Raw genomic sequence first — 27942 nt, forward strand, 5'->3', positions numbered from 1 at the left:
ATATCACGATAAGAACAAGCAGTATAGTGACGTCATCACTATGACATCTAATATCAGATGGTGTAACGTTGCATATGATCCAGTGATCTATCTCGTTTTAACAACGTCTACACTCTGTTGGCTTCTAATTTGGATAGATTGTTTCCTAATATCATTTCTTGTTGACGGTTTTATACAAAAATTATGAACATCCAACCGATGATAGTAATTTCATATTGAGATGTTATTTTTTGGCAAAATAAACAAAAACTATGGCACACTGATAAGGTACTTCTCATTGTAGTAAGTATTTTCGCAGACGTCGCATCGTATCCAATTGTCATACCGTAACACCAGTTTTCAAAAATCCCATCTTGGATTTACAGTTCCAATCTTCGATAACACATACATAACATTTCAAAATAGGATAGACGGCACAGTTTATTTTAATTGAAGATATAACAGTTTGAATACACTTGTAATTCTCTCGCGTTAAAATCAAACAAAGATGTGCGGAGAGTCGCCAGTAATTTATTTGTATTGACTTTTAAACATGAATTCTGTATGAATTCGTATAAGACGCTTTTACAAAAATACTAATATTGCGCTATGGAGTTTTTGTACAATATATTCATACAAGATATTTTGTTTGAAAGAAACTAAATTGGCGCGTGCAAGCTTGTACCAAACTTGTAAAATAACACTGGGTGTACATTATATACTAAAGTGTGGCACATGAAGGCTTTCCTGGTCAAGAACCAGAGATTAATGCCCGCGTTGTGTCTAAATTGTGTAACATTTACTTGAAATCTGATAGACGCTTGAAAACAATAAGATTAGGTTTTGTCTTTGCAATTCCCATGCTATCAATGGGATACAATTTCCTTTATTTACTCTGGTCACTCTGTCATTAACAATGTCCGATCAAAAACATATCTCTACAATTTATGTTTGGTTTTGTGATATATATATAAACACGCAACATTATGTGAGTCTGTCAAAAAATAGAACAGTAAAGAAGATTATAACCCATAGACTATAGACTATCAAATGGCAGGGTTGAGGCTAATAATAGAGGTAAATGTGATCTAGTGTAAATAGAGAAAATGTGAAATTTCTTGAAGGATTCGCCGATTCAATACCCGTCACACTGTTCTTGCGTACACTCCCAGACACCATCCTCACAACCACTGAAAATCACATAAAATAAGAATATGATCAGTTATTATCCAATGCTTAGAGTAGGTACAACATTAACTGATTCCACTCTTCTCGTAAATGCTATCACATAGCAAACGCGTGGAGATTGCAGGCGATATATGGATGTAAAGCGCCCTCATAATATAGACATTGGAAGTGTTCATGGATGTAAGTCTTTTTCGTTAATTGAAATACATAATGTTATTCATGTACCGCGCGACGAAGAGAATTTCAATGCAGACTCCGAAAAAGAGATTTATGCCTACTATCATTACTAATTAATATAGTAGATGCATATAGATATTCTCACGTAATGATACCCAAAGTGTCAAATAATTGAGTAGGAGATAAATCGTATAAAACAGAACAGGTATGTGGTGAAAATGTTAAAATTTATGGTAAATTTAATGGAGACTCCAAGTTTATACCAAAACAGAAACCCTCGGAAAATCAAGCAAAGTCTTCGAAAGTACCGGTAAATAAATGTGTTGTACTTTGTTTTTAGTATGTTTCTATTTATGATGGAACTTTGAAATATCATCAGCATAAAAGCAGAACTGTTTTAACAAAAAGTACATGGATTTGACAAGATTAGGGTTGATGAATAAAATAAACATAATTCTACATTTCACGTAGTCAAATCATTAATAATGCCAAAAAATAGAAGATATTTAATCTACTTGGATTTCCATTCCTATACGCATTTTCCCACTTACCAAAAGTTACATGAATGTTGTCTGTATGAGCCTGGTGGATAATCAATTCCGTCATGGCGGCATGGGGATATCGCATCCATACATAATGTACCAAATTCACCGCTGGGGCAGCATTTCTGAGTCTCTGCGCAGTCTCTGTCGTCTTGACAACCAAAATATGCAAATTCGCCGTCCGTGTCTCGTATTTGCTTAAACGTTGTTCTGATAACCAGTGGGCACTGACCTTTTTTAATTATCTTCGATACGTTGTACTCACTCACTATATTTTGTTAGAGAAAAAAAAATTCACTCACTTTGGGTCACATTAACGTTTTCTTATATTCTTAATATTCCTGAGAATAAACCCTAATTTCGGGGTCAACTGACAAATTTTGAGTAAATTTTCATGGCTATTTTTGTTCCAGTTTTCTGAAGAACAGTGCAGACTTTAAACAGGACTAGGTGAAAAGGTTACGAATGTAGCGTAATACAGACTTCAGGAGAATGTATTAACATTTTTTAATGCATAGTATTTTTTAAATCGTATACATTATTAAACTTCATAAACACATAAAAAGATGAAGGGTCAGTGTTACTGTGTCGAGAGTACTGTATTTACCAACCTTAACAAGTGCTGTGTGTGTAAATCGTGTTGTGTGTAGTTTGTTAATAATACAGTCAAATAATAAAGTCGAGATACAAGGAGCAGTTTTTACTATCAATGAGTTCTCCTGTACAACCAGCTGAGAAATTGTAAGTATTAAATAGGGAATAAACGTCAATCAACTGAAGAAAAGAACCACCTTTACGCTCGTTAAGGCAAATCTTATATTCTTGAATGAATTGAGTCTCAAAACAGCACGTATACACTAAATTAATCTCTCATTATTCGTGTTTTTCTCTATTCAATTGTATGCTTTAAAGGAAGTCGTCCATAAATTGAAATATACTTCGTACGAATGAGTAACGCAAAAATGTTGCACTTCAGATCAACTACAGGTCAACAATTAGTTATTATTCACACAAAAAATGTAACGATTCTGCTGAAAAACAAAAAAAGACCAGTTAAAACTTACAACACATTTCATGACTGAAACGAACGTCATGTACATATCAAAACATGTACGTGTGTAAGCTTTATTTGCGACGCATTCTGTCTATGGGCAATGAATTGCCACGCAAAAGAAAATCATTTCACCTTCCAGGGTTGATTGCAAAACCACGGTGCATTTAGATTAGCAGCGAAAAAGAGGACCGTAACAATATTGCGCCGTTGGTCATACAGTGCATTTAAGCACAGTCCCTATATAGTGATAGAGGGACTGTGATTTAAGTATCACTTTTGCTATCACACGGACACGAACGACAACAATGCTTCAATTTTAAGAAGGCAAAAAATACACCGAAATCATGTTTTCAACTATTTAATATCCAGTGGTTTGAAAAAAAATCATTATAACGGTCAAATGTATATTCTGTTTTGCCCTTGGGTTTTATTTTCCCTCGCGTAATTGTACTCGCTAAGTACATTTTAGGGTCTACATGGATTCGTGAGTCGCAGTTTTTGAATATTCATAGCTTAGCTCCTTGGTTACTGGTAGAATAGAAATGACAATTGTTCAGAATCTTGAAAAGTAGACGGCATTTGCATTTCCGGTGAAATAAATTGCGCAACAAAATTGAGATTACTATCCGAGTAAAAAGAATTCGTTTGAAGCACGCTGTAACGTTACGTTTGTTTCAGATACGCGAATACAAATCATACACAATTTCTTTCACTTTTCCCAGCAAGAGAGTTCACATAACTTGCGAGATACTGAGGCGAGATACTGAGACAATATACCGTCAACCTGCAAATACTCACCGGGAGCATAATTGCAACAGAATCTTATCTTGTAGTCCAGACAATCATCGAAACCCTCCTGGTCCTTGTCACGACAAATGAACCCGTGCTTTACGTCCATGTATCTAAAGACTTGACCCGTCTGCTCAGCTGGAACGCCATCTACGGTGTGCACTTGAATTGCCGTCGGGAAGTCACATGATTCGAGAGGGTATTCATCCCGTATGACGGACAATAATTCTACGTCACCGATATCGTGCGTGTCCATCCCACACGGATTGTCCAAATCAAACCATGGCGTGAGCATGTCCTCGTCACAGAAAGATGGTTCTACGGAATAAATTAAATTTATTAGAAACGTAAATGATGTTGCATCTGTCTAAACATTGCTACGTCATTACATTTCCAATGACGCACTGGTGCAATCCCTGGGATTGCGGAGCCGCGCTTTAAAACACGTCAATCCTGTCGCACAGTGCGTCTCTCGCCACAGAATCGCTCACACTTCGCCTCAACGTGACGAGTATTATCATGTACTGATAACAAATCTGTTTGCGCGAAAAGTCTTTGTAGACTTTTTTTCAGTGTGCAGGCAAATTTAAATTTAATCAGCGGGAGGGGGAGGAGTAAAACGTACTGCCCCAGTGGTAAGTCACAAGATCAGACTTTGTACAGAAAAAGTTAAATATCAAAGGAAAAACTTTTTAAGGAAACTTGCATTTAATGAAAACAATTTCACTGGGAGGTGTATGTGTATGTGGGCAGGCAGCAACGACTCTGCGTTATTGCTTGGTTAAAAGAATGAGCGGTAGTTCATAATCATCAACTCGCTGGAGGGAATTCTAGACTTTTAGTTTTAAAAAGTCAGTCAGTGAGGGCGTTCTGTGACACAGTCATCTACAAATTTACAAAGTATAGTGTTCCAGATTACAGCCTCTATATACTGTAGAACGCATAGCAATAACTACACGCATGTTTAAAGAAATTGGCCCAAGGTATGAAATAATAAAATTTAACTGATAATGTATATATAGAATCTTTTAAAAAAATCGTGAACTAGCAAAATTATGGATTAGCTGAAATAAAATGCTAGCAAGAAAGACATATGCCACAAAATGCTATTTCGTCATATTTCATTTTTTAAGTCACAGAACATTTTTTTTTCCAATGATGTACGTAGGTATCATAGCAAGTGGGTGGTATACAATTTAAATCTGTATCTTCAAGTGGTAAGGCAATAAAGTCTGCAATGCGGGGTGGTAAGGCAATAAAGTCTGCATTGCGGGGTGGGAAATAGGAACAGTTAGACAGAGGCGTAATTGGGAGTAGTAGCAGGCGGGGGTGTATTAGTGACCATTGGCTGAGGGGAGACCATTGTGGGTGGGGAGTTACGAACAACTTGAAGTCTCCGATTGTTCATATCACGTAAACATAATGCTACAAATTAATTCCTGCCCCTGTATTATAGTGTAGATACCTGGACAACAGAGTCGTACACGATAGTTGAGACACGGTTCACCATTCTGGTCGGCATTTCGACAAACAAACCCAGTGACGACGTCGAAAGAATAGAATGTCTGGCCCGTGTTGTACGCTGGGATACCTTCGTCAGTCTGCACGTCAATTGACAAAGGATTCTTGCAAACATGCCCAGATGACGAGATAAGGTATTGTAATACTTCCAAGTCACCAGGAATCACTGATTCATTGTAGGATTTGTCAAGATCGTACCAATCCGTCCATGTACCATTTACACAATTCTGATCATATGTCGCTGCAACGGAATTAAATGATTTATTATTCCATTCAAATTAAAAAAAATACATCTAACTTAAAGCGCCAGAGTTCGCATTTGATGTGGGTCTAATGCAATGCAATGCACGCAACGCATGTAACATAGATTGTTTACACAATATTCGAACGAAGGTCGCGACAGGACTTTAGCGCTTCGAGCACAGTCCAAATGTGGACATTATTTAAAATTACGATAATAATTTCTGATTATGTGCATATCTAATAGTATACTGATGAATTATTCATAGCTGGAACACATACGAGTACGTTGTGTGCAGCAAATAACGCGTTCTAGGTATATTTGAAATAATATGCAAGAAACTCATATTATGTAATACATTATGTAATAATGACGTCATACTTACAAATTGGACAGCATATTCCTGTTTGAATCTGACTGATATTAACTGCTTGGCAAAGATGAGTAGCGGGGCAATCATGAATAATCTCCAATTTACAAAATACCAGGGAATTAGTCACATGATCAGCGATGAGTGGTGTCCCCCTATCGCACATATTGTACAAATCCCCTAAAACAAGAAAAGTTTTGTTTTATGCTATTATAGTTTTGAGAAAAAAAATGTACTTAGTAGCCGTTTGATATTTTGCGAAATGACAAACCGAGCTGTGTGTTTCACCAGGGCATAAATCCATTTATCGATCTAACGGTCCTGTGAAATGATTTGGCTTTTGTGCAACACCTCTCCGTTGCGTTTGAATGAATCCCGGGGCACGCATGCTTCACACGTAACAACATGTCACAGAGATATGTTGCACGTGTTAAGGTAATTGGTTACAAATTAAACCGTAATGCCATATTTCATTGAGTTTTGACATACGGTTTTATTTTTGCTGACCCACTAGAAAGGAAATGTTAACTGACCATAAAATGTGTCAATCATCTATGAATAGCTATTTACAACCATTTCTTATTTGTTCCAATGATAACAATGTTTCGTCAAAACTCGTTTCGTTTTTCTTATAGAGAAAAAAATCAGGTATAGTTCTAAAAAGTTTGTTCCAAATAATTGGGAAATTCTTATTAATATTTCATACTAAAATGTCGATGACTCATATTTAAATCAGGAACTATGTAACACTTTTAAAACGGGTGATTGCAGTGAACGATTTTAAGCTTATTTTCAATGCACGTGGGATGTGGGGAAAAAACCATAGAAGAAATAAATGTCTCACCGCAATACTGATCCGTACAGTTTATGCTTCCATTTGTACATCGACTGAAATATAAACCGATTGGACATTAGTAGTCTACTACAGATTAGTAACTGTTTTAGATGGTTCGTACACCCAAAACATATGTTTGCAGTAGCACTGCAAGTATGTAGATCCCGACTTCATTCGAATGATTACATCTCTGCAGCCACGTCACCAGAGAATGTCATGGCTACAGTTACGTGCCTCGAGTGACTGTATGATTACAGGCCACTTGAATGGGAACATTCTAAATTCATACAGAATGCAATTTCATGTTAATCAAGTAATGTTTAAAATGAAATTTGTCGAATGTAGTGGTTGATCTGACACACGTTATAACATGGTACATACGAGAACAAACCAAACATATTCCTGCATATAATAATATTCATAACGTGCGTAATGTCATATCTTAATTACCATAATGTACATCCTGTTAACCATTCCTCTCCTTCCACGTATGCCGTGCTATTGGTTTGGCAATATACGGGTTTAATTACTGTTTCAGAACCTAAAAAGATTGTTAGATTGTTTAAACAGAGATGCATGATCGTAGTGAATTATATAAGCTAATATTCACCATTACTGTAAGTCACGACTGCAAAGGGAGATGTATTATTATATTATGTTTACAAAATCGAGTATACTATCACATTTTTCAAAGCAAAAATACTAAAATCCGAAACTATTTTTTGTTATTTGTTTGAAATGGGAAATCAGAAAGAAATAGTGAAAACGACGCGCTGCCAGCAATGACAGAAGCGTTCTAAACGCGCCCCTCGCGAGATCTCACTAGAAGCATGAATGTTTTTTCCATTCATACTTAATAATCTACAAAGCCTAGATTATAGAGGGGACAAGTTTTATGCGCTTCCGTCATACCTACGAAGCAGAAACGCACTTCATAATTTTCACATTGCCCATCAAATTGGTCTTGATTACGGCAAATAAACCCGTTAATTGCATCGTTACTGTAGAACACTTCTCCCGTGGTCTGGGCAGGACGGTTGCCTTCAACGGTGCGAACATCGATGACTGTCGTGTTGTCACACATAGGGTTAATCCCACTCTTGCATAACATAAATAGTGTTTCAAAATCGCCAAGTGAATCAACGGGTGTCGTTATATCGAACCATTCCGTCCAATCATAGATACATTCAACTGTCGTATTTACTGTTTGAGAAGAAAAATAAATCATGTGTCATGTTGTTATTATTTTATTGGCATAACCATGAAATGATATACTAATTCAGATACATACTCCCATTCATCTTGTTGGCAAATAACAATGCTTAAACTAATCACATTTCCCGTTTTTGAGTGAATATTACGTTGCTAAAATACGTTGAAAAAAGTACTTGCAAATATAATTATTGAAATAAAAGTTCAATGTCATTACTAATATAATAATTACCAGCTGGGCAACATACTCCTTGGCTGGGTGCAATATGTCTACAATAATGACCAGCTGGGCAATCATGTGACGAACAGTTGAATACAATTCCGTCATAATGCAATGGATCTGAGTCAGGGCAAAGTATACCTCCACTGGATTCTAAAGTGAAAAAGTGTTGCTGATTAAATATTAATCACGATATATATCAATGACGATATCTAATCCAGAAATTGTATTGAAAATGCGCTTTGTGTGTTTCACCTAGACTATTAATAAGTGTAGAAGGCAATCGCTTGTTCATGTACGGCTTATGGGATGATATCAGTTAAGTTTCGATTTCCTTTGCACCTTAGAACTAATAATTGTGAGTCATACGTTCATCATGTTTACATGTAATTTGAGAAGATCTTACCACACAGATGGTCAGAGCAAACGGCGTTACCATCGTTACACTCGCTGAAATGAAAGCAGATATCATATGAATTATGCAATGTATTTGTATTATAAGTCTCTCTATGCCCGGTCTGGAAACAACTAGCGTTCTTTTGTCTCGAACCGCGATGCGGGTAAACAAACGGCTCAAATCCGGGCCGAGGGAGTCGGGAAGTCAGACAGAATACAATACCGTCAGAATATTCATTAAAATCGGCAAATTTACCGTCATGCAAAGCGATATCTTATTGTACGACTTCACTTTGACTTCAAATTCGGGCAACCACAACGTAAACAGAATTAGCACTATGAAATTAGGGGGTTTTGAACCCTGATATGTATCAAAACCAGCCTACCAACTCATAAACATCTAGTTCCTGCCATGTAACGATTAATATCGGGAATTATGTTCATCTTCTAGTTTAATAGGGAAAAAACTTCGCGTAACATCATGCTGACATCGCTAAACAAATCTTGTCAAAATGGCGTCGTTCATCATGTTAACGTGGTCGATCGAAAAACCTATGATATTTCTGATTCTTGGGGGTTCATAACAGTTTAAGTCAACTATACAACAACGATGTAAAGTATGTTGTATATAAATGATGTTTTAGCACTGAATAGCGTACATTGTCATTTCAAAACGTCGCCATTTGCATTTACTATCGGAATAGCATCCATAAAAATCGCTCAATTTAACGTAAATAAAATGCGGTGTGACACATAACAAATCAGTCCACCAATTTTTAATATGTTTCGACTATAAAATGTCCAAATCGAAGACAAATATTGGTTTTGCGTTGAGAAGTAGGGTAAATAAAATTTCATTTCAATCACCCAAAAATTAAACACGAAATGTTTCTGGGTATAAAGGTATGAAACTTTGTTTCGTTGCTGGTAAAATAGATGAATTAAAGAACTACTCGCCGGCTAAAATATGACCTTATACAGATATCCTGATTAAAAGATTATGTGAAAAAGCTTGAATTCTGGAATAAACAACTAAGTTAAAAAGAAACATAGCACTGACGATGTTTCCAGACCGGGGATAGAGGGACTATGATTAAACGAATAATGAACGGCGAAAGATGTGGTTATGCTTACCATATTAGACAACTGTCTATCCATTTATCACCATGTCTGTATTCAATACCATTTGTTGAGTTGCAGTTCACTGGATAACAATGACATGTGACGTGATTTGAAATTAGAACAGTGTAGGTAGGGAAACCTTATCAAGAAAAACAATTACATTTTCTACCTACTTCAAAAAATTATTAAAACTATTTAGTAAGTAACCGTCGTGTAAAAACAGGCATAAATGGGAACTAATTTTAAGTGAGTCAAAAGGTGAACGACGTTTACTATTTGCTTTGCTTTTACAAGTCAATCACAGTATAAAACTAGGTTTTAAATAAAAGTAATTAAGTTTTTAGCGACGAACAGTGGTTTAATTGAATGCGAAAAACGGAATTCGTGCTGTGCAAATCATGCGAATCAGGGTTGGAAACATCGATCAATATCGTTTATGAATGCGATTGAATTAATTTGTTCTGGACATAAAAAAGATTGTACGGATATACAAAAATTTACATTACATGACATATTGCTAAACAGTGATAAATACTCCGCACTGTTAGGTAACTTCAATTATTGCAATATTCAAGTGGAACTGCTTTACATATAGCGTAATTTCCAATTAACGTAAGTTTACATTAACGTGATGCAAATATGGGAAAGTGTTTAGTTCAACTAACGTATATCTTAGTGGTTTGAATTCATTGTGTAATAATTTATAAACTTAATGTATTTGTCATGTTTTATTTGTTCCTTTTACTTCTGTTTTTTATGTATTCTACTTTTTTTTATACACGTCTGTATACCCTATATGGAAATCACAATGCAGTTGCAACTTTTGGCAGTTGCCTTTTTGGCAGCTTTACGTACGCAGAATAGTATTGTTGAAGTGAAACAACTAAATTGTAATTATTGTTATTTGAAACAATTGTAATCAACAGGAAGTACACTGTCTATTATAGTACTGTACAATAAATACTAACAGCAGTGATGCTAATCTTGAATTTAATGTCTCGAAAAGCTTGAAAAAACGAGGATTTAATGGAGATACGTACAAGAACAATGAACCTCTTTCAAAGTCAACGGATCATACGCTGTTGGTTGACAGTCCGCACAGGGATTGGCTTTGCATACAGCGTTGGGATATCCATTGCATTCAAATCCGTCACATACATCAGATTCGCAGGTACCTGGTCTTTTACCGGTATCCGGACACACCGGGCAACAACCACTACCGGATGGACCCCTGTAACAATAAGTCAGTGGATTCTTCATGGTGCATTTCCTGGTCCTGGAACAGCTTATAATTCTCTCATCACTGGACATGAGAAGTGGGAAGTCGTAGGGACACCTGTCAATGGTGGCCATTGCTATAACATAGAAGTTTGTATAAATAGTTTTAAGTGAGCTATGAAGCAATTGTGAATGAATCAGTAGTTGATAATATTCAGAAATATGTTTATATTTTGTGTTTGTGCAGGTAAATCAGGTTGAACTACTAGGAATAATATTTGGCAGCCAGCATAGCACAGTAATTGTCTGGAAACGTCCTAATTTCGTGATAACATAGGTAAAGAATGGGAGCCCAGCCATGAGACAGTATATCAGTAAGAATTATACCACACTTAGATTTAATTGTAAATTATTTCATTAAAAGATATTGATTTCATCATACCTCTACAATTGATGCCATCACCGATATATTCATTTGCGCATGTGCAGTTAAACAAGCCCATGGTGTTTGTGCAATAAGCATTAGCGTCACAATTGTGTTCGCCAGTCACACATTCGTTGATGTCTAAAGTAGAACAGATAATACCTATGAAGTACTTCTCAAATATACTGAACCCCACCTGTAAATGTATAGCTATATATTTATACATTTTGTTTTAACACATGTTCACGACAATTGAGTCTTGAAATAAATATGTTTACAGAATCACTAAAATATTTAAACAGGTTTTCATGTAATTTGCTCCGAAACAACAACATCATTTGAACGAACAAGTCATAAGTAAAACATGCAAGTAGTAAATATGAATTTACATAAAAAATAATCAACAGCTGGGTTTATGTTGATTTATTTGTCTGCTGATACATGTCTGCGTAATCGATTACCGTGTTTGTGTTGATCTCAAAAGGGTCTCCGTGTGTAAATCCGCGAGTTGTTCATTGGTATACGTTTAAAAATAACAATTATACGTCAATTTGGTCACAGATCTACGCATCCTGCCCATCCCACCACACTTACCCACACAGGTGAAACCATCAACAATATAGCCAGCTTTGCACTGACACGTGAAAGAACCTGGTCTATTAATACAAAGGGCATTGAGGTCACAGTCATGGACATCAAGCTCACATTCGTCAATATCTGTAAATATGGATACCGTGAGACTATTAACAAAAGGCGAGGTATGTCATTCAGTCAAATGCTTTATATGCAAGGATGAAATAGGTGACTGTTTTGTGCAGAATGAATAAATAACACGTCACATGGCTGACCATGTGGGCAGGATAAGTACGTGTTGCTAGGAAACGTGCGTTTTAGTTGTGTTAGTATTATTAGAACTGCATTTAAATGACTACAGCCATGGTGTATGACAGCTGTAAATAGTGACTGGTCTTATTCAGGCAATATTTCGTTAACTAATGTCTACATATAACAAATATTTGTTTGACTTGCCCTGACACGTGATCCCGTCGCCATAAAACCCTTGAACGCAGCTACACGAGTAAGAACCAGGTAAATTGATGCATAATGCATCAGTGTCGCAGTCATTTGACCCCAAACACTCGTCTATATCTGTAATTTGAAATACAGTATATCATTGCTGTCGTTATAGAACTGTACACCTCTGCATACTGCCATCTCAATGTACATGTTTCAATTGTCAGGGTATCGTCTAATTAATTCATTTCTTCAATTGAAGTAACGACTGCAAAGAATACCTCACCCTCGCATATGAGACCTGTCCCTGTAAATCCATCGATGCATTGACACATGAAAGAACCGGGTATATTAGTACACATAGCATTGACGTCACAAGCATGGATACCAGACTCGCATTCGTCGACATCTACAATCAGATAATAACATGGAATTCAATAACGTTGACATACTGAGGCAGTTCGAGCCGAGTTTAAATGTTTCACTACTGGACATATGTGCATAGATTCATTTTCCACTGTATTTATAGGATATCTATTATAATACTGGAAGCTCACTTAATTGAATGAACATCATTTTAAAATGATTTACCTTGGCATGTCTGTCCGTTCCATGAAAATCCGTTATTACATTCGCATTGATACGAACCAGGTGAATTTGTACAATGGGAATTATCACCACAGTGAACCGATAGACATTCGTCAATATCTGAAAAACAATGAGATGAAATGTACATATACTTTACCTGTACTGCGTAGGACATGTGTATGTGTTAATGTGTACTAAAATGGCCGTTCATGTGAAATTAAGTGTTGCAAATGATTCGCAAGTTCGCAATCGAATAAGGCTGTCAAGTTAGGCTATACTGAGACTGTCACATTGCTTGGCAATCAACCACTGTACACTCTCAGGCAATAACATCGAACCAATATGTAGTAAAAAATTGCCAGAAATATAACATTTTATTTTTGTGTCACACAGTCAAAACATTGACAAAGATTTGAATTCCAGAGCTGTAGTTAGGTGATACAATAAATATATTGTTTGACTATATTAAGAACATCTTAAATTCTTTTATGAATTGATATATATTTTTTTATAAAACAGTGTCTCATTATCTAAGATTTATGGTAGCAATAATCAGAATATCGTCCAACTAATTCATTTCTGCAATAGAAGCAATTACGAATAACTACAACGAATACCTCACCCTCGCATACGAGACCTGTTCCCGTAAATCCATCGATGCATTGACACATGAAAGAACCTGGTATATTAATACATAAAGCATTGACGTCACAAGCATGGATACCAGACTCGCATTCGTCGACATCTACAATCAGATAATTACATGGAATTCAATAACTTTAACATACTGAAGAAGTCCGAGTGGAGTTCAAATGTTTCACTACTGAACATATGTTAATGGAGAAAACATTCCACTGTATTTATAGAAAACCTATTATAATACCTGAAGTTCACTTAATTAAAGGTCAAATAATTAAAAAAATGTTTTAACAATATATTATCAATAATACATGTACTTATGTCGTTGAGCTAAATATGAGGAATGTTTCACTCTTAAAACAGTGCAACAGTGATCATTTCAGTGGCAATTTGGAATTGTAAGAAGATCAAAAGTACATGAAAAAATCAGAGCGTCTGCTTTCAGAATATTGAGGCATGTTATGTCTCAAAACGCATTACTGCGTAAATTGTTGCGTTGCGTTGCGTTACCTTGGCAAGTCTGTCCGTCCCATGAAAATCCGTTATTACATTCGCATTGATACGAACCAGGTAAATTAGTACAATGGAAATTATCGCCACATTGAACCGATAAACATTCGTCAATATCTGAAAACAATGAGATGAAATGTACAAATCATGTCCATGCTATGAAGTGATATATCATTTGGTTTGTAATTAGATTTGACAACATCGCATATGTGACCTCTTGGCAATAAAATTACATTGGTAAAACTGAAACAATTTAATTCAACAAGCGAGTTTGCGGTCGAGATAGACGGTTATGAAGCAACTTAGCCTGGCAATCAACTGAAACACTCACAAGTAAGAACACAGACACAATATGAAGTAGATAATTGCCAGACTAATAAATAAATCTTTGAATAACAATCTCGCGAAATTCATCTGTTAGGCAAATGAAAAACTCGTACAGTGTTTATAATTAACATTGATTAGAACAATGGCAAAATACTTCTGCAAAGGTAATTACCATCAACTCATCAAAACAATTAGGTTGATGGTCGTCACGAACTATTCAAAAATAGTTTGTTTTTTTCTACGAAATCAACTAACTGAATAATTTGATCCGTCAATGCAACATGTCGCGCGCGACTAAACGGGCGACGTGAGAAAACAGTGATTGCACTGTACGGTTTTCTACGTCATCGTCTTCAACGGACCCCATGCAACGGGTTACCTTGGCATTGGTGGCCATCTCCCGTGAAGCCTTGATTGCAGCGGCATTCGAACGATGAGGGAGTGTCAGTACAGTTTGCATTTACATCACATGTATGTGTCCCAGTACTACACTCGTCGACAGCTACAGAGTAAAGAAACAAAGGGAAACGTGAGCATATACTAGTAATACAACATTTCTATAAATTGCGCCCTCTTGCAATGACGTCAAAATGACGTCTTACTGATGTAAGAGCGATGTCGTTCTAATCGACCATTGTGCTTGTTTGGTTGTATGAACGTTCGTCGTCTCGGTTTTTTTTTAATTTGACGACTACAGTATAAAACGATATCGACGCTCTGAACGGCCTCCGTGTTACCTAGTTACGTCACAGGAACGCGTTGTCGCTGGAGGGCGCTATTTATTGGAAAGGCGTTTTAAGGTAGAAGCCGAGTCATAATTTTTGACAAAATTGGTCATAAATCGCATGACAATGTTTATTAGTTTATTATGTACAGTCATAAAGCTGATGTCCCATGGTACAATGAAATGGCATTATTTGTGTGTTACAGTTGAGCTTTTTGAGAAATGTGTCCTAACATTTCTTGAAAAGTGCTATTTTTAGAACAATTCCATAGAACACAATGTTAAAGAAAAATTGTTGACACTTTTTAAAACCCAGATTTTTAAAAAAATTCAGAACAAAAAGTACTCCATCATCAACAGCACGTCTGTATACCCTATATGGAAATCACAATGCAGTTGCAACTTTTGGCAGTTGCCTTTTTGGCAGCTTTACGTGCGCAGAATAGTATTGTTGAAGTGAAACAACTAAATTGTAATTTTTGTTATTTGAAACAATTGTAATCAACAGGAAGTACACTGTCTATTATAGTACTGTACAATAAATACTAACAGCAGTGATGCTAATCTTGAATTTAATGTCTCGAAAAGCTTGAAAAAACGAGGATTTAATGGAGATACGTACAAGAACAATGAACCTCTTTCAAAGTCAACGGATCATACGCTGTTGGTTGACAGTCCGCACAGGGATTGGCTTTGCATACAGCGTAGGGATATCCATTGCATTCAAATCCGTCACATACATCAGATTCGCAGGTACCTGGGGTTTTACCGGTATCCGGACACACCGGGCAACAACCACTACCGGATGGACCCCTGTAACAATAAGTCATTGGATTCTTCACGGTGCATCTCCTGGTCCTGGAACAGCTCATAATTCTGTCATCACTGGACACGAGAAGTGGGAAGTCGTAGGGACACCTGTCAATGGTGGCCATTGCTATAACATAGAAGTTTGTATAAATAGTTTTAAGTGAGCTATGAAGCAATTGTGAATGAATCAGTAGTTGATAATATTCAGAAATATGTTTATATTTTGTGTTTGTGCAGGTAAATCAGGTTGAACTACTAGGAATAATATTTGGCAGCCAGCATAGTACAGTAATTGTCTGGAAACGTTCTAATTTCGTGATAACATAGGTAAAGAATGGGAGCCCAGCCATGAGACAGTATATCAGTAAGGATTATACCACACTTAGATTTAATTGTAAATTATTTCATTAAAAGATATTGATTTCATCATACCTCTACAATTGATGCCATCACCGATATATTCATTTGCGCATGTGCAGTTAAACGAGCCCATGGTGTTTGTGCAATAAGCATTAGCGTCACAATTGTGTTCGCCAGTCACACATTCGTTGATGTCTAAAGTAGAACAGATAATACCTATGAAATACTTCTCAAATATACTGAACCCCACCTGTAAATGTATAGCTATATATTTATACATTTTGTTTTAACACGTGTTCACTACAATTGAGTCTTGAAATAAATATGTTTACAGAATCACTAAAATATTTAAACAGGTTTTCATGTAATTTGCTCCGAAACAACAACATCATTTGAACGAACAAGTCATAAGTAAAACATGCAAGTAGTAAATATGAATTTACATAAAAAATAATCAACAGCTGGGTTTGGGTTGATTTATTTGTCTGCTGATACATGTCTGCGTAATCGATTACCGTGTTTTTTGTTGATCTCAAAAGGGTCTCCGTGTGTAAATCCGCGAGTTGTTCATTAGTATACGTTTAAAAATAACAATTATACGTCAATTTGGTCACAGATCTACGCATCCTGCCCATCCCACCACACTTACCCACACAGGTAAAACCATCAACAATATAGCCAGCTTTGCACTGACACGTGAAAGAACCTGGTCTATTAATACAAAGGGCATTGAGGTCACAGTCATGGACATCAAGCTCACATTCGTCAATATCTGTAAATATGGATACCGTGAGACTATTAACAAAAGTCGAGGTATGTCATTCAAGTCAAATGCTTTATATGCAAGGATGAAATAGGTGACTGTTTTGTGCAGAATGAATAAATAACACGTCACATGGCTGGCCATGTGGGCAGGATAAGTACGTGTTGCTAGGAAACGTGCGTTTTAGTTGTTTTAGTATTATTAGAACTGCATTTAAATGACTACAGCGATGGTGTATGACAGCTGTAAATAGTGACTGGCCTTATTCAGGCAACATTTCGTTAACTAATGTCTACATATAACAAATATTTATTTGACTTGCCCTGACACGTGATCCCGTCGCCATAAAACCCTTGAACGCAGCTACACGAGTAAGAACCAGGTAAATTGATGCATAATGCATCAGTGCCGCAGTCATTTGACCCCAAACACTCGTCTATATCTGTAATTTGAAATACAGTATATCATTGCTGTCGTTATAGAACTGTACACCTCTGCATACTGCCATCTCAATGTACATGTTTTAATTGTCAGGGTATCGTCTAACTAATTCATTTCTTCAATGGAAGTAACGACTGCAAAAAATACCTCACCCTCGCATATGAGACCTGTTCCCGTAAATCCATCGATGCATTGACACATGAAAGAACCTGGTATATTAATACATAAAGCATTGACGTCACAAGCATGGATACCAGACTCGCATTCGTCGACATCTACAATCAGATAATGACATGGAATTCAATAACTTTAAAATACTGAAGAAGTCCGAGTGGAGTTCAAATGTTTCACTACTGAACATATGCTAATGCAGAAAACTTTCCACTGTATTTATAAAAAACTTATTATAATACCTGAAGCTCACTTAATTAAAAGTCAAATAATTAAAAAAAATGTTTTAATAATATATTATCAATAATAATACATATACCGATACTTATGTCGTTGAGCTAAATATGAGGAATGTTTCACTCTCAAAACAGTACAACAGTGATCATTTCAGTGGCAATTTGGAATGGTAAGAAGTACATGAAAAATCAGAGCGTCTGCTTTTGTAATATTGAGGAATGTTATGTCTCAAAACGCATTACTGCGTAAAACGTTGCGTTGCGTTACCTTGGCATGTCTGTCCGTCCCATGAAAATCCGTTATTACATTCGCATTGATACCAACCAGGTAAATTAGTACAATGGGAATTATCGCCACATTGAACCGATAAACATTCGTCAATATCTGAAAACAATAAGATGAAATGTACATATCATGTCCATGCTATGAAAAGATATATCATTTGGTTTGTAAATAGATTTGACAACATCGCATATGCGACCTCTTGGCAATAAAATTATATTGGTAAAACTGAAACAATTTAATTCAACAAGCGAGTTTGCGGTCGAGATAGACGGTTATGAAGCAACTTAGCCTGGCAATCAACTGAAACACTCACAAGCAAGAACACAGGCACAATATGAAGTAGATAATTGCCAGACTGATAAACAAATCTTTGAATAACAATCTCGCGAAATTCATCTGTTAGGCAAATGAAAAACTCGTACAGTGTGTATAATTAACATTGATTAGAACAATGGCAAAATACTTCTGCAAAGGTAATTACCATCAACTCATCAAAACAATTAGGTTGATGGTCGTTACGCACTATTCAAAAATAGTTTTTTTTTCTACGAAATCAACTAACTGAATAATTTGATCCGTCAATGCAACATGTCGCGTGCGACTAAACGGGCGACGTGAGACGCGGTGAGAAAATAGTGATTGCACTTTACGGTTTTCTACGTCATCGTCTTCAACGGACCCCATGCAACGGGTTACCTTGGCATTGGTGGCCATCTCCCGTGAAGCCTTGATTGCAGCGGCATTCGAACGTTGAGGGAGTGTCAGTACAGTTTGCATTTACATCACATGTATGTGTCCCAGTACTACACTCGTCGACAGCTACAGAGTAAAGAAACAAAGGGAAACATGAGCATGAGCATATACTAGTAATACAACATTTCTATAAATTGCGCCCTCTTGCAATGACGTCAAAAATTACGTTTACTGATGTAAGAGCAATGTCGTTCTAATCGACCATTGTGCTTGTTTGGTTGTATGAACGTTCGTCGTCTCGGATTTTCTTTAATTTGACGACTACAGTATAAAACGATATCGACGCTCTGAACGGCCTCCGTGTTACCTAGTTACGTCATAGGAACACGTTGTCGCTGGAGGGCGCTATTTATTGGAAAGGAGTTTTAAGGTAGAAGCCTCGTCATAATTTTTGACAAAATTGGTCATAAATCGCATGACAATGTTTATTAGTTTATTATGTACAGTCATAAAGCTGATGTCCCATGGTACAATGAAATGGCATTATTTTGTGTGTTACAGTTGAGCTTTTTGAGAAATGTGTCCTAATATTTCTTGAAAAGTGCTATTTTAGAACAATTCCATGGAACACAATGTTAAAGAAAAATTGTTGACACTTTTTAAAACCCAGATTGTTTAAATAATTCAGAACAACAAATGGTACTCCATCATTAACAATATATGATTTTTTTCAGCCTATGTCCCCAGGCTAAATTTTGAGATATTGCATAATATCTCTGCCACAGGAACCTATGGTAAAAGTGTTATAATAGTGACAAAATGGCGACTGGCGACTAAAACACAACCACCATTTTCTCGAAAAAAAAAGGATGGTGACCCCAACTTTTTTAGGTCAATATCCTTGTATTGCCTTGGAGTACATTTTATTACAAAATGAATAAATTGTGGGTATTTTAATTTATGTGTAGGCTTCTACCTTAACATGAACTAGAGTGACTGTTTTTGTTATCACAGTACCTGATGTTAATTCATTAATGTTGTTAATAATTTTGGCTAAATTTGTAATATAGATATAAAATTATTGTATACTAATAATACTTTTTACATCTTTCTGGTCCTGAAGTTGTTAATACTGTAATATAAGTACACACACATTTTGAATTGCAGATTTGTCAAATAATTCATACGCTATTTTCGTCAATTCAAAAGCATTTACTACGTGAATAATATACAAGTGCAAAATTGAAATTATATGAATTATAATGTTGTCATGGCAACTTAATCGGAAAATGTCTGCCTCGCATACTGCGAACTGAACGTTGTTAACCATAAATAATATCAAAAGATACAGCCGTTCTTGAAACATTGAGCACTTCGTCCAGCAGCAACAATGTTAGGTCTTCTTTCTTACCTACTCTTTAAGGTTTGTTTTCAGCAATAATCTAGTTTTGTATAGTTTCAAATTTTGCAGAGATTCAATATCGAACACAGGATAAAAAGTAAGCACTTGACAATAGTACAATGGCGTGCGGTACTTACGACAACGTTCATCAGTACAAGTCAGTACCCCCACTTCACACTGGCTGTAACAAAGATGTGACATTTATTTATGGATTGAGTGCCAAGAAAATATTGCGTAGTTTTCTCACTTTCAACGAAATTTCGTCGACCATGTATTTCTATAAAGTCTATTAGCTACATACCATGCTGACTAAAAAGACATGTTAACAAACGCACATTAAACTCTCCGTTAAAGGGCGATAAAGGGCGCATGCGCGTCATTCGTGTTCTTGATAAACACTGATTTTCCCATACTTCAATGCGCTCTTCTAAGGGAAATCACGAGTTCGACCTGTGCGCGACGTGCACTAATTACCTCCGCCGACTCCTTCGATACCTTCCAATCACAGAAGAAGCTCGATAACATCTCAGTTTGTAGTCATTGGTCTGCGCAACAGACAAAGTCGCCATCTTTGTTCATATGAGACAATTTCTCGCGCGTGCGTTACGCGAAGTCCACCATTCTTTAATATATTGAATATACATAAGACAATTAACAACTCGAGAATAACGAGAACTACATGGTCTAATTCAGTCTGGGAGATAAATTTATGAAGACAAAAGCCGACAAAGTAGCGTAGAGTATATTGTAACATAGCTTAGGATACTTACAAATTATCGAAACCATAATTAGTAAGTAGTTTTTATTATGAACTTATGAACAATAACAATAAGATGTATTTATTCTGGGTTCACTTGTGTATACCTCGAGACACAGGTGCATCAATAATTGTGACAATAAGACTACTTACCAGCTGAGACATCCGTCCATCCACTGCTCCCCATCAAAAGCAATCTCTCCATCTTCTAATACACAGTAGTTTTCTGTATTTAAATAAACATATGTGCATTTGTCATTTTTCATGTAATTTGTGAGGGAGTCTAATCATAAATGTTTTCGTTTCATATTCATAGGCTGAACGTTTAAAAACGGAAGTTCCGTTCCATGGCCACGTGATGTAACACCTCGTGTTATCAAATGACACTCTTCGTGTGATTACGAGGTTATGAAAATGTGCCGGGTCTTATTCGCAAGTATAGGTTAACCATAAATTAACAACATTCGGACGGTCGGTCGTAATGGCCGTACGATCCTAATAAGCAGTAATTAACATTTTTTGACAAAATGAGTATTTCATCTTCAGATAAAGCAAATCATTCCAAATTTGGGCAATTTAGAAATTAAAAAGAATTATTATTATGTTATAATAATATAAAATAATATAAAATAATATAAAATAATATAAAATAATATAAAATATAAAATAATATAAAATAATATAAAATAATATAAAAGTCGCTTCCATGGCAACGGAAAACAGTCGTGTATATTTTATAGGGTTCTTTTAGGTAATTATGAGTCAAAGTTTACGAACCATATTTGTATTAGATAGAAATCCATAGCAACCAAATGCTAATAATTCTCGTTTTGCTACAATCACATATGTGTATCGTTAATAAAAGCCGTAAAATCATGCATATCTGACAATTGTGAGAGAAAAACGTTTATAATACAGAGACGGTAGTGACGAGCGGTAGATTAGAAATGTGTTAACGTGCTAATAATGGCACGAGATTAGGATGTTCCGCGCGTTAAACAAACAAACAAACAAACAAACAAACCGACACACGTAACTCACTAAATAATCATTACACATTTGCTACTCGTGCTACCGCCATTCTGTCACTAAATAGCAAGTGTTTTTATTTTGGCCACAAAAATGACAACGTAAGATTTTCGAGGACTCGATTGTACGGGTTTGTTCACCACTGTTCACTGAGTTGTTTATTGGCGACCAGCACTACTGGGATTACATTTGTCTGTATGTCTGTCTTCATGTACGTATCAACTCTTCTGATTTTCTTTGTTTTTTCTTTGTGCAGATTACGTTATGAAAACCTGTTGCCATGACAACAACTCAAAACCATGTTTCCTACCTTCGTGCCAAATGTAGCAACATATCTCATTCTACTTAACTTGAGTGTACCTAACGTATTATTATTTGATATCTTTCTTCGTTGTCGAGAAATTTCACCTGGAAATTCTGGTAGCTTTTTCGTCGCGGGGGGGGGGGCGATTTTGTTCAATCTTCACAGCCGGGTCACACCAGCAGTTAAGTGGTAAAATTGAACAACAATTCCTGCCCTACCATAATCACCATGGCAACATTTCGCACATATCTCATTCTACCCTGCTTGAGTGTCTGTGCTCAAAGTTAAAATGTTGTTTTTGAGTCAAGGGCACAGAATTTCCGAATGCCAAAAGCGTTCAAAAGTTCAAGTCCATAAATCATTCAAATTTACTAAGTCTTAAAGTTCGTGGAGAAAGTGTTGAAGTCAGTTCAATCTAAGCACGGTCCCTCTATCAGATAGAGGGACTGTGATCTGAGTAACGTTAAGCTTGGCAACGAGCTGTTTATTCTACCGGTCTACTATTGTTTGGACCGATTTCGATCTTGATAGGCTGGTACGGTCACGGGCCAACAACATGATTGTTTGCATTCCCAACGGATCGCCAACCAGATCACCACACCTTGTCAAAAAAATGTTGGCGATTTTGAAAAAAAAATAGTTTTCAAGATACAGCAAGAAAAATGTGCAAAACTGGGATAATAAATCAATTCCGATGGTACCCTAACTGACTACACCAGTATTGTCACAGGCGTAGTTAGTTAGAGAGTAATAGTTGTAGAAAAGGTACTAGTACGTTACAAAAACATGCAATACACTTTGCGCGCCCTCTAGCGACTAAGTGCTTCCGTGGATTAGAAATGAGTTAGATGGGTCCAGTGCGACGAATTCAAGGAAAAACGGTGCGAGAGGACTTGAATAATGTGGATGGAGAAGGATCAGATTACCTGGACACCGTATGCCCTCGAGGGTTACCGAGTCAAATACGACTATTTCACATGACACGCACTTATCGGCTTTGCACACGGCACTAGGATATCCCGCGCATACAAAATCTGCGCATATCGCCTGATCACAAAACGAATATGGTCTTTTGCCGTTGCTACATAGAGGGCAGCATACACCACTGGAACAGAAATGGTCTGCGGACCATGCGCCGCAACCACTTCTACTGCAGGCTACTGGATTGCCATCTGTTGATAGTAACGGTATCCCTGACGGACAACTGTAGAATATGTCTGTAAAAGAGAAAGATAAGTGTCATCTGTTTAATTAAATGAGTTTACAGCGAATAACAAAGTTATATTTACTGGGCAATGTGTATTGATTCAGACACATAGCGATGAAAACATAATATCTCGTTTACTGATTTATCGAACATTTTGATTCGTTGTTTGACGCCTACGTTTCAAAACACAAAATGAGCATGACACACGTTTTACAATTACTGTCCTCAGAGACTGAATTACAGCACTATTTTGAAGTTTTGATCAATTTCACTGGGAGAAAACAATGAGAGCTATCGTATTTTATATATTCACATGCATTTAAATTAGCGGATTTTACTTATATTATCTGTGAGAATTGCAAAATTAAATATCCGTGAATTATTATTGCGTTTACAGTGTCGTTTGTAAAACCGCCAAGCTTCGTAGATTGACCTCGCATTTAGTTTACTCAAACTGATTGAGCATTTTTGGAATACGTCACCTGCTATTTGAAAAAAAGAGTGTTTCACGTGCCATGGTTTGTTTAGACATAGAAATACCAAATGCCCAACAGACTGCGCACACTGGCATATTTCGTAGTCCATTCAAGATATTTTGGTCAGTTTGGCCTGAAAACAAAACACCGTAACAATCACATTTTCCGTAGCATCTCGTCATGATGCAACTGTCATTTTGCCCTAATTATACCCTCCGTTAATTAATTAATGACTACAATGATCACAAAGTGGTTGTATAAGTTTCAAGACATATAATCATGTTTCTTTTTTTCTATGAAAGTGTAAATGACAAATATTTACACATTTTAAATTCAGGGTGGGTAAAATAAACTTGCACAACAATAACCCTTGCAAAATAATAATCTTTATTCTGGATTGAATAAATAAATAAATACGAACAAGCGGTTATTCAAATGTTTGTATGAGGAACGCCCAAAAATCAGCGGCCGAAACGTCGGTGGTCGGCATTTGAATCAGGTAGGGGATTATAACTAAGTTTACTATATGTACGAAATATTCTGAGTTACAACGTTCTATTGTCTGAGGTCTGTGGAATAAATTGCGCATTGCCTCGTCCAGTGTAAAAAAAAAACTAGTTTGAACGCGAGTATCGGTAATTTTGAGTATTTGTGTTTTATTACCCAAAGTTAGGACGTATCGGAAATCAAATACTTTTATGCGTACGCATATGGGCATGCGCAGTGCATTATTAAGTTTTCGATGAATACCATGCTGCAAAAATAGTGGGCTTACTTTACAATTAATGTGTGTGTCGATATACAATACCGCACACAAATATTAACGAGACGTAGTAACGATTGTATACATGTACACACATAATGCAAACGAAACTGTGCTATTTCGCCAGATGGCAAGTCATCCGGTTCTCAAGAGCATACTTTAATTAATCGCATCTGCCGTGCGTAACTCTACACTTACACTAACACAACAAAGCACCTATTATTGTCGCGAGTGTAATTGAATGTGTATTTCATCGAAATGATATACATACGTGTTATAATTATTCAAGGATTGGGTTTAGTGTTACACATGAGTCAACCAAAAATTCATGTTGCTTGGAAACACGAGGACGACTTGCTAGCTTCCAGCGCGTCGAAATTGGGAACAAGAATTTCTATTGCAAATTTGGCAGAAAGAACACTCGAAAACAATCAGAATAAACATCTCAGAATATATAGTATTGCGTCATGCCAAATCAGAATGTTTGACAGATAGATAAACAATCAGACTTGGTTAAAGCGACACGGTCGTCACGCAGCGCGTGGTTTAATTTCGTGTTAATAAACAAAGTACTTTACATGCGTTGCATACGTTGCTATAGGTCCCATATCGAACACGACGCGGTGTTGTGCTTTTTCTTGGATTGAAACTGTATGTGATCTTCCTTTGTGGATCACCATGACTACATGAAAAGAATAATATTACAATTCTCCATTTGTTTTTCAACCAAATTTGTTGCTTATTTTTGATTTGCGGTTTTCTCAACGGGTGAACAATATCGACTTCCACAACATAGCTTGGTTACAATTTAGACGTTGAATAATTAGGCAATAAATTTGCTTTATCAACGCACAAATTACGACTGCTTCGATCGTTACGTCTATATATCTATACAAGATTGAATGGGAAATCTCTGGACAAACTGATGTACTATGGATTTTAGGGTTTATTTCACAAACTTAATGTGATTTTAATAAAGTCTGAATAAAAATTTGAACTATCCTACGAGCCTATTTTTTTATAACGATTTAAAAAGACACGCAAAGCAGACGACATTTGCCCCGTTTCTTACGGATAGCCGCTGCTGGGGGTCCATTGTTTCAGTGACGTTGTTAATGAACCACCCTGATTGGTCAATTGGAAGTACGCCAGAAACTATTGATAGTGCTGCGTTTATGAGCTCCGAGTCGACAGTAATATAAAAAGTTCTTGTATCGATTACAACGTGTATAAACAATATGGTGAGGTGTTCCGCCGTTGGCTGCGACAATGATTCAACAGTGTTAAATTTTATCCAATTCCAAGCGAGAAAAGACTGAGGGACCATTGGCTGCGAATGTGATTAAAATCACATTAAGTTCGTGAAATAAACTTTATTGCCAGAAATGGACAATAGAATCTGGTCAAGTAGGGATTTCCCGTCTATCCCATTGCAGTGACTATAATTACATGCAAAATGATTCAAGATGTCATAGACTTTAAAGGTTGAGAGTCTATTGTTATGTTAAGTAGTTCACATCTTGGGGTTGGAAACAATAGTAAGTGAGGTAATCTTTTGTTTTCTTTGTTCTGTGCCCACTTGTATTTGTTAGCTGATCATATGAAGCCATGTAATAAATGGTGTTGGTTGCCAAAGAACGAGATACCATTAGGTACACTCTTATGATGGCATTGAAGACAGTCACCTGTTATATACATAATACAAAAATATGTGAACAGACTAATCTTGTAAATATCATTGTGGACATCAATGACGATTGGTATGCAAATTACGTTTGTCTCACTTATTACAAAACAAAAGTCGCGACTGTCGTGAAACAATACACAACTCCCGGACAGACAGTATGCTGAAACCCCTCTTTTATTAAGAGGAAAAACGGCCGATACAATATATTGATCTTGTGGTCAGACCTTCAGCATCAAAAGCAGTATGGCGATAGTGGTTCGCGTTCGAAAAATAGGGTGATTTAACATGGAATAACGACATAAAATAAATCTTGTTTTAGGTTACTTCCTGTTGTTAATTGGATTAAAACAGTTATATTTGTCCACAACTGGATCGTACATCTGTGTAAAAAATGCATGAATTTGAACTCTAATTTGGGCAGCGAATACTGCGTCTACAACTGCGCCAGCTGCGTCGCAATGTTCATTGAATCAGAGAGTATCCAGAACGAAGCAAACAAACTTTAACAGTCACCTGCGTTACTGCATTTTCTTATTTGTAAAAATAGAGTCTGGCACACAAATACACATCGTCCATTGGTAATACACTGGGCCAGTGTAAAATTTATCATCAGGTTTTACGGCAAGTTGGGCATTTAATGGTGGAGTTTTAATGGAAACATCTATAACATATCGAAAGCTTGGAACGTCACCTGTCTATTACGAAGCACACAAAAGTTAAAAAATGAAAAATATAAACTCAAAATTAAATTTTGTTTTAATATATGTTTATGCAATGCATTTTCTATGGCACATTATGTGATGTTTATTTGACTGTAGTACACTGGCCAGGGCGGAAGTCGGCCATCTTGTCCACTCATTTCTGGCGTTGCTTTCTATGGAATTGCACTGCGAGGCGAAGGTCGTCCAAATAAAATTGACACGATATTTCCACGAAGTTTTTTTACATTGCTGCACCTCGTGGTACTCGGTAGGGCTAAGAGACAGTGACGTGCGTCACTAAGTGTGAAATATTTGACTTAACACTCACCCGTGTCTTGCGACAGCGTATCTTCGTAGAATGCAACCACAACCACGAACACGTAGAACAGAACTCTCATTATATCCAATATCGGCGAGCGCGTGCCTAGAGGGTTATCATATGGTAAAACTCATTACACGTTTGTATGTTCAGAATATTTTTAAATGTTGCAAATCAGTTAAACAGACGTCAACATGTGGAAAAAAACCACTTCGTAAAGATAGCAACGCAACGTCGATATTTTAAAGTACGCAGATTGAAACAATATTAATTTTTTGCAATGTGTACCTGATACTGCGTAAAAACGCGTGGTATATTACGCACGAGTAAGGAGGGCGTTATCTGGAAAGTCAATCTACTTGCAATGAACGAGTGTAAAATCGGTGCTAATCATCCACGGGAACACCAGTACTTTTCAAGTCATTGCGAAGCTACTTACAAGATTGT

At 36.5% G+C, this 27942-nt stretch overlaps 1 protein-coding gene across 1 annotated transcript; it reads right to left on the minus strand.

Annotated features, from left to right (window-relative positions):
* Positions 1-815: 815 nt before the first annotated feature.
* Positions 816-27922, minus strand: LOC100376785 (uncharacterized). The gene is made up of 32 exons (XM_006820397.3): positions 27784-27922; positions 27505-27600; positions 23269-23559; positions 21163-21235; positions 20390-20433; positions 18854-18976; positions 18140-18256; positions 17617-17739; positions 17346-17465; positions 16910-17032; positions 16333-16455; positions 15713-16027; positions 14746-14868; positions 14040-14156; positions 13513-13635; positions 12894-13010; positions 12589-12711; positions 12318-12437; positions 11883-12005; positions 11307-11429; positions 10687-11001; positions 9659-9728; positions 8535-8578; positions 8141-8281; positions 7609-7899; positions 7147-7237; positions 6706-6749; positions 5877-6041; positions 5195-5491; positions 3739-4047; positions 1896-2154; positions 816-1169 (listed from the first exon to the last, which is right to left on the minus strand). Exons 2-32 carry the CDS (start codon positions 27572-27574, stop codon positions 1115-1117), a joined length of 4572 nt encoding a protein of 1523 aa, XP_006820460.1. The 5' UTR covers positions 27575-27600; positions 27784-27922; the 3' UTR covers positions 816-1114.
* Positions 27923-27942: the final 20 nt, after the last annotated feature.

The sequence above is a fragment of the Saccoglossus kowalevskii genome, chromosome 15 (assembly GCF_978046115.1).
Source record: "Saccoglossus kowalevskii chromosome 15, keSacKowa6.1, whole genome shotgun sequence".
Taxonomy (NCBI): domain Eukaryota; kingdom Metazoa; phylum Hemichordata; class Enteropneusta; family Harrimaniidae; genus Saccoglossus; species Saccoglossus kowalevskii.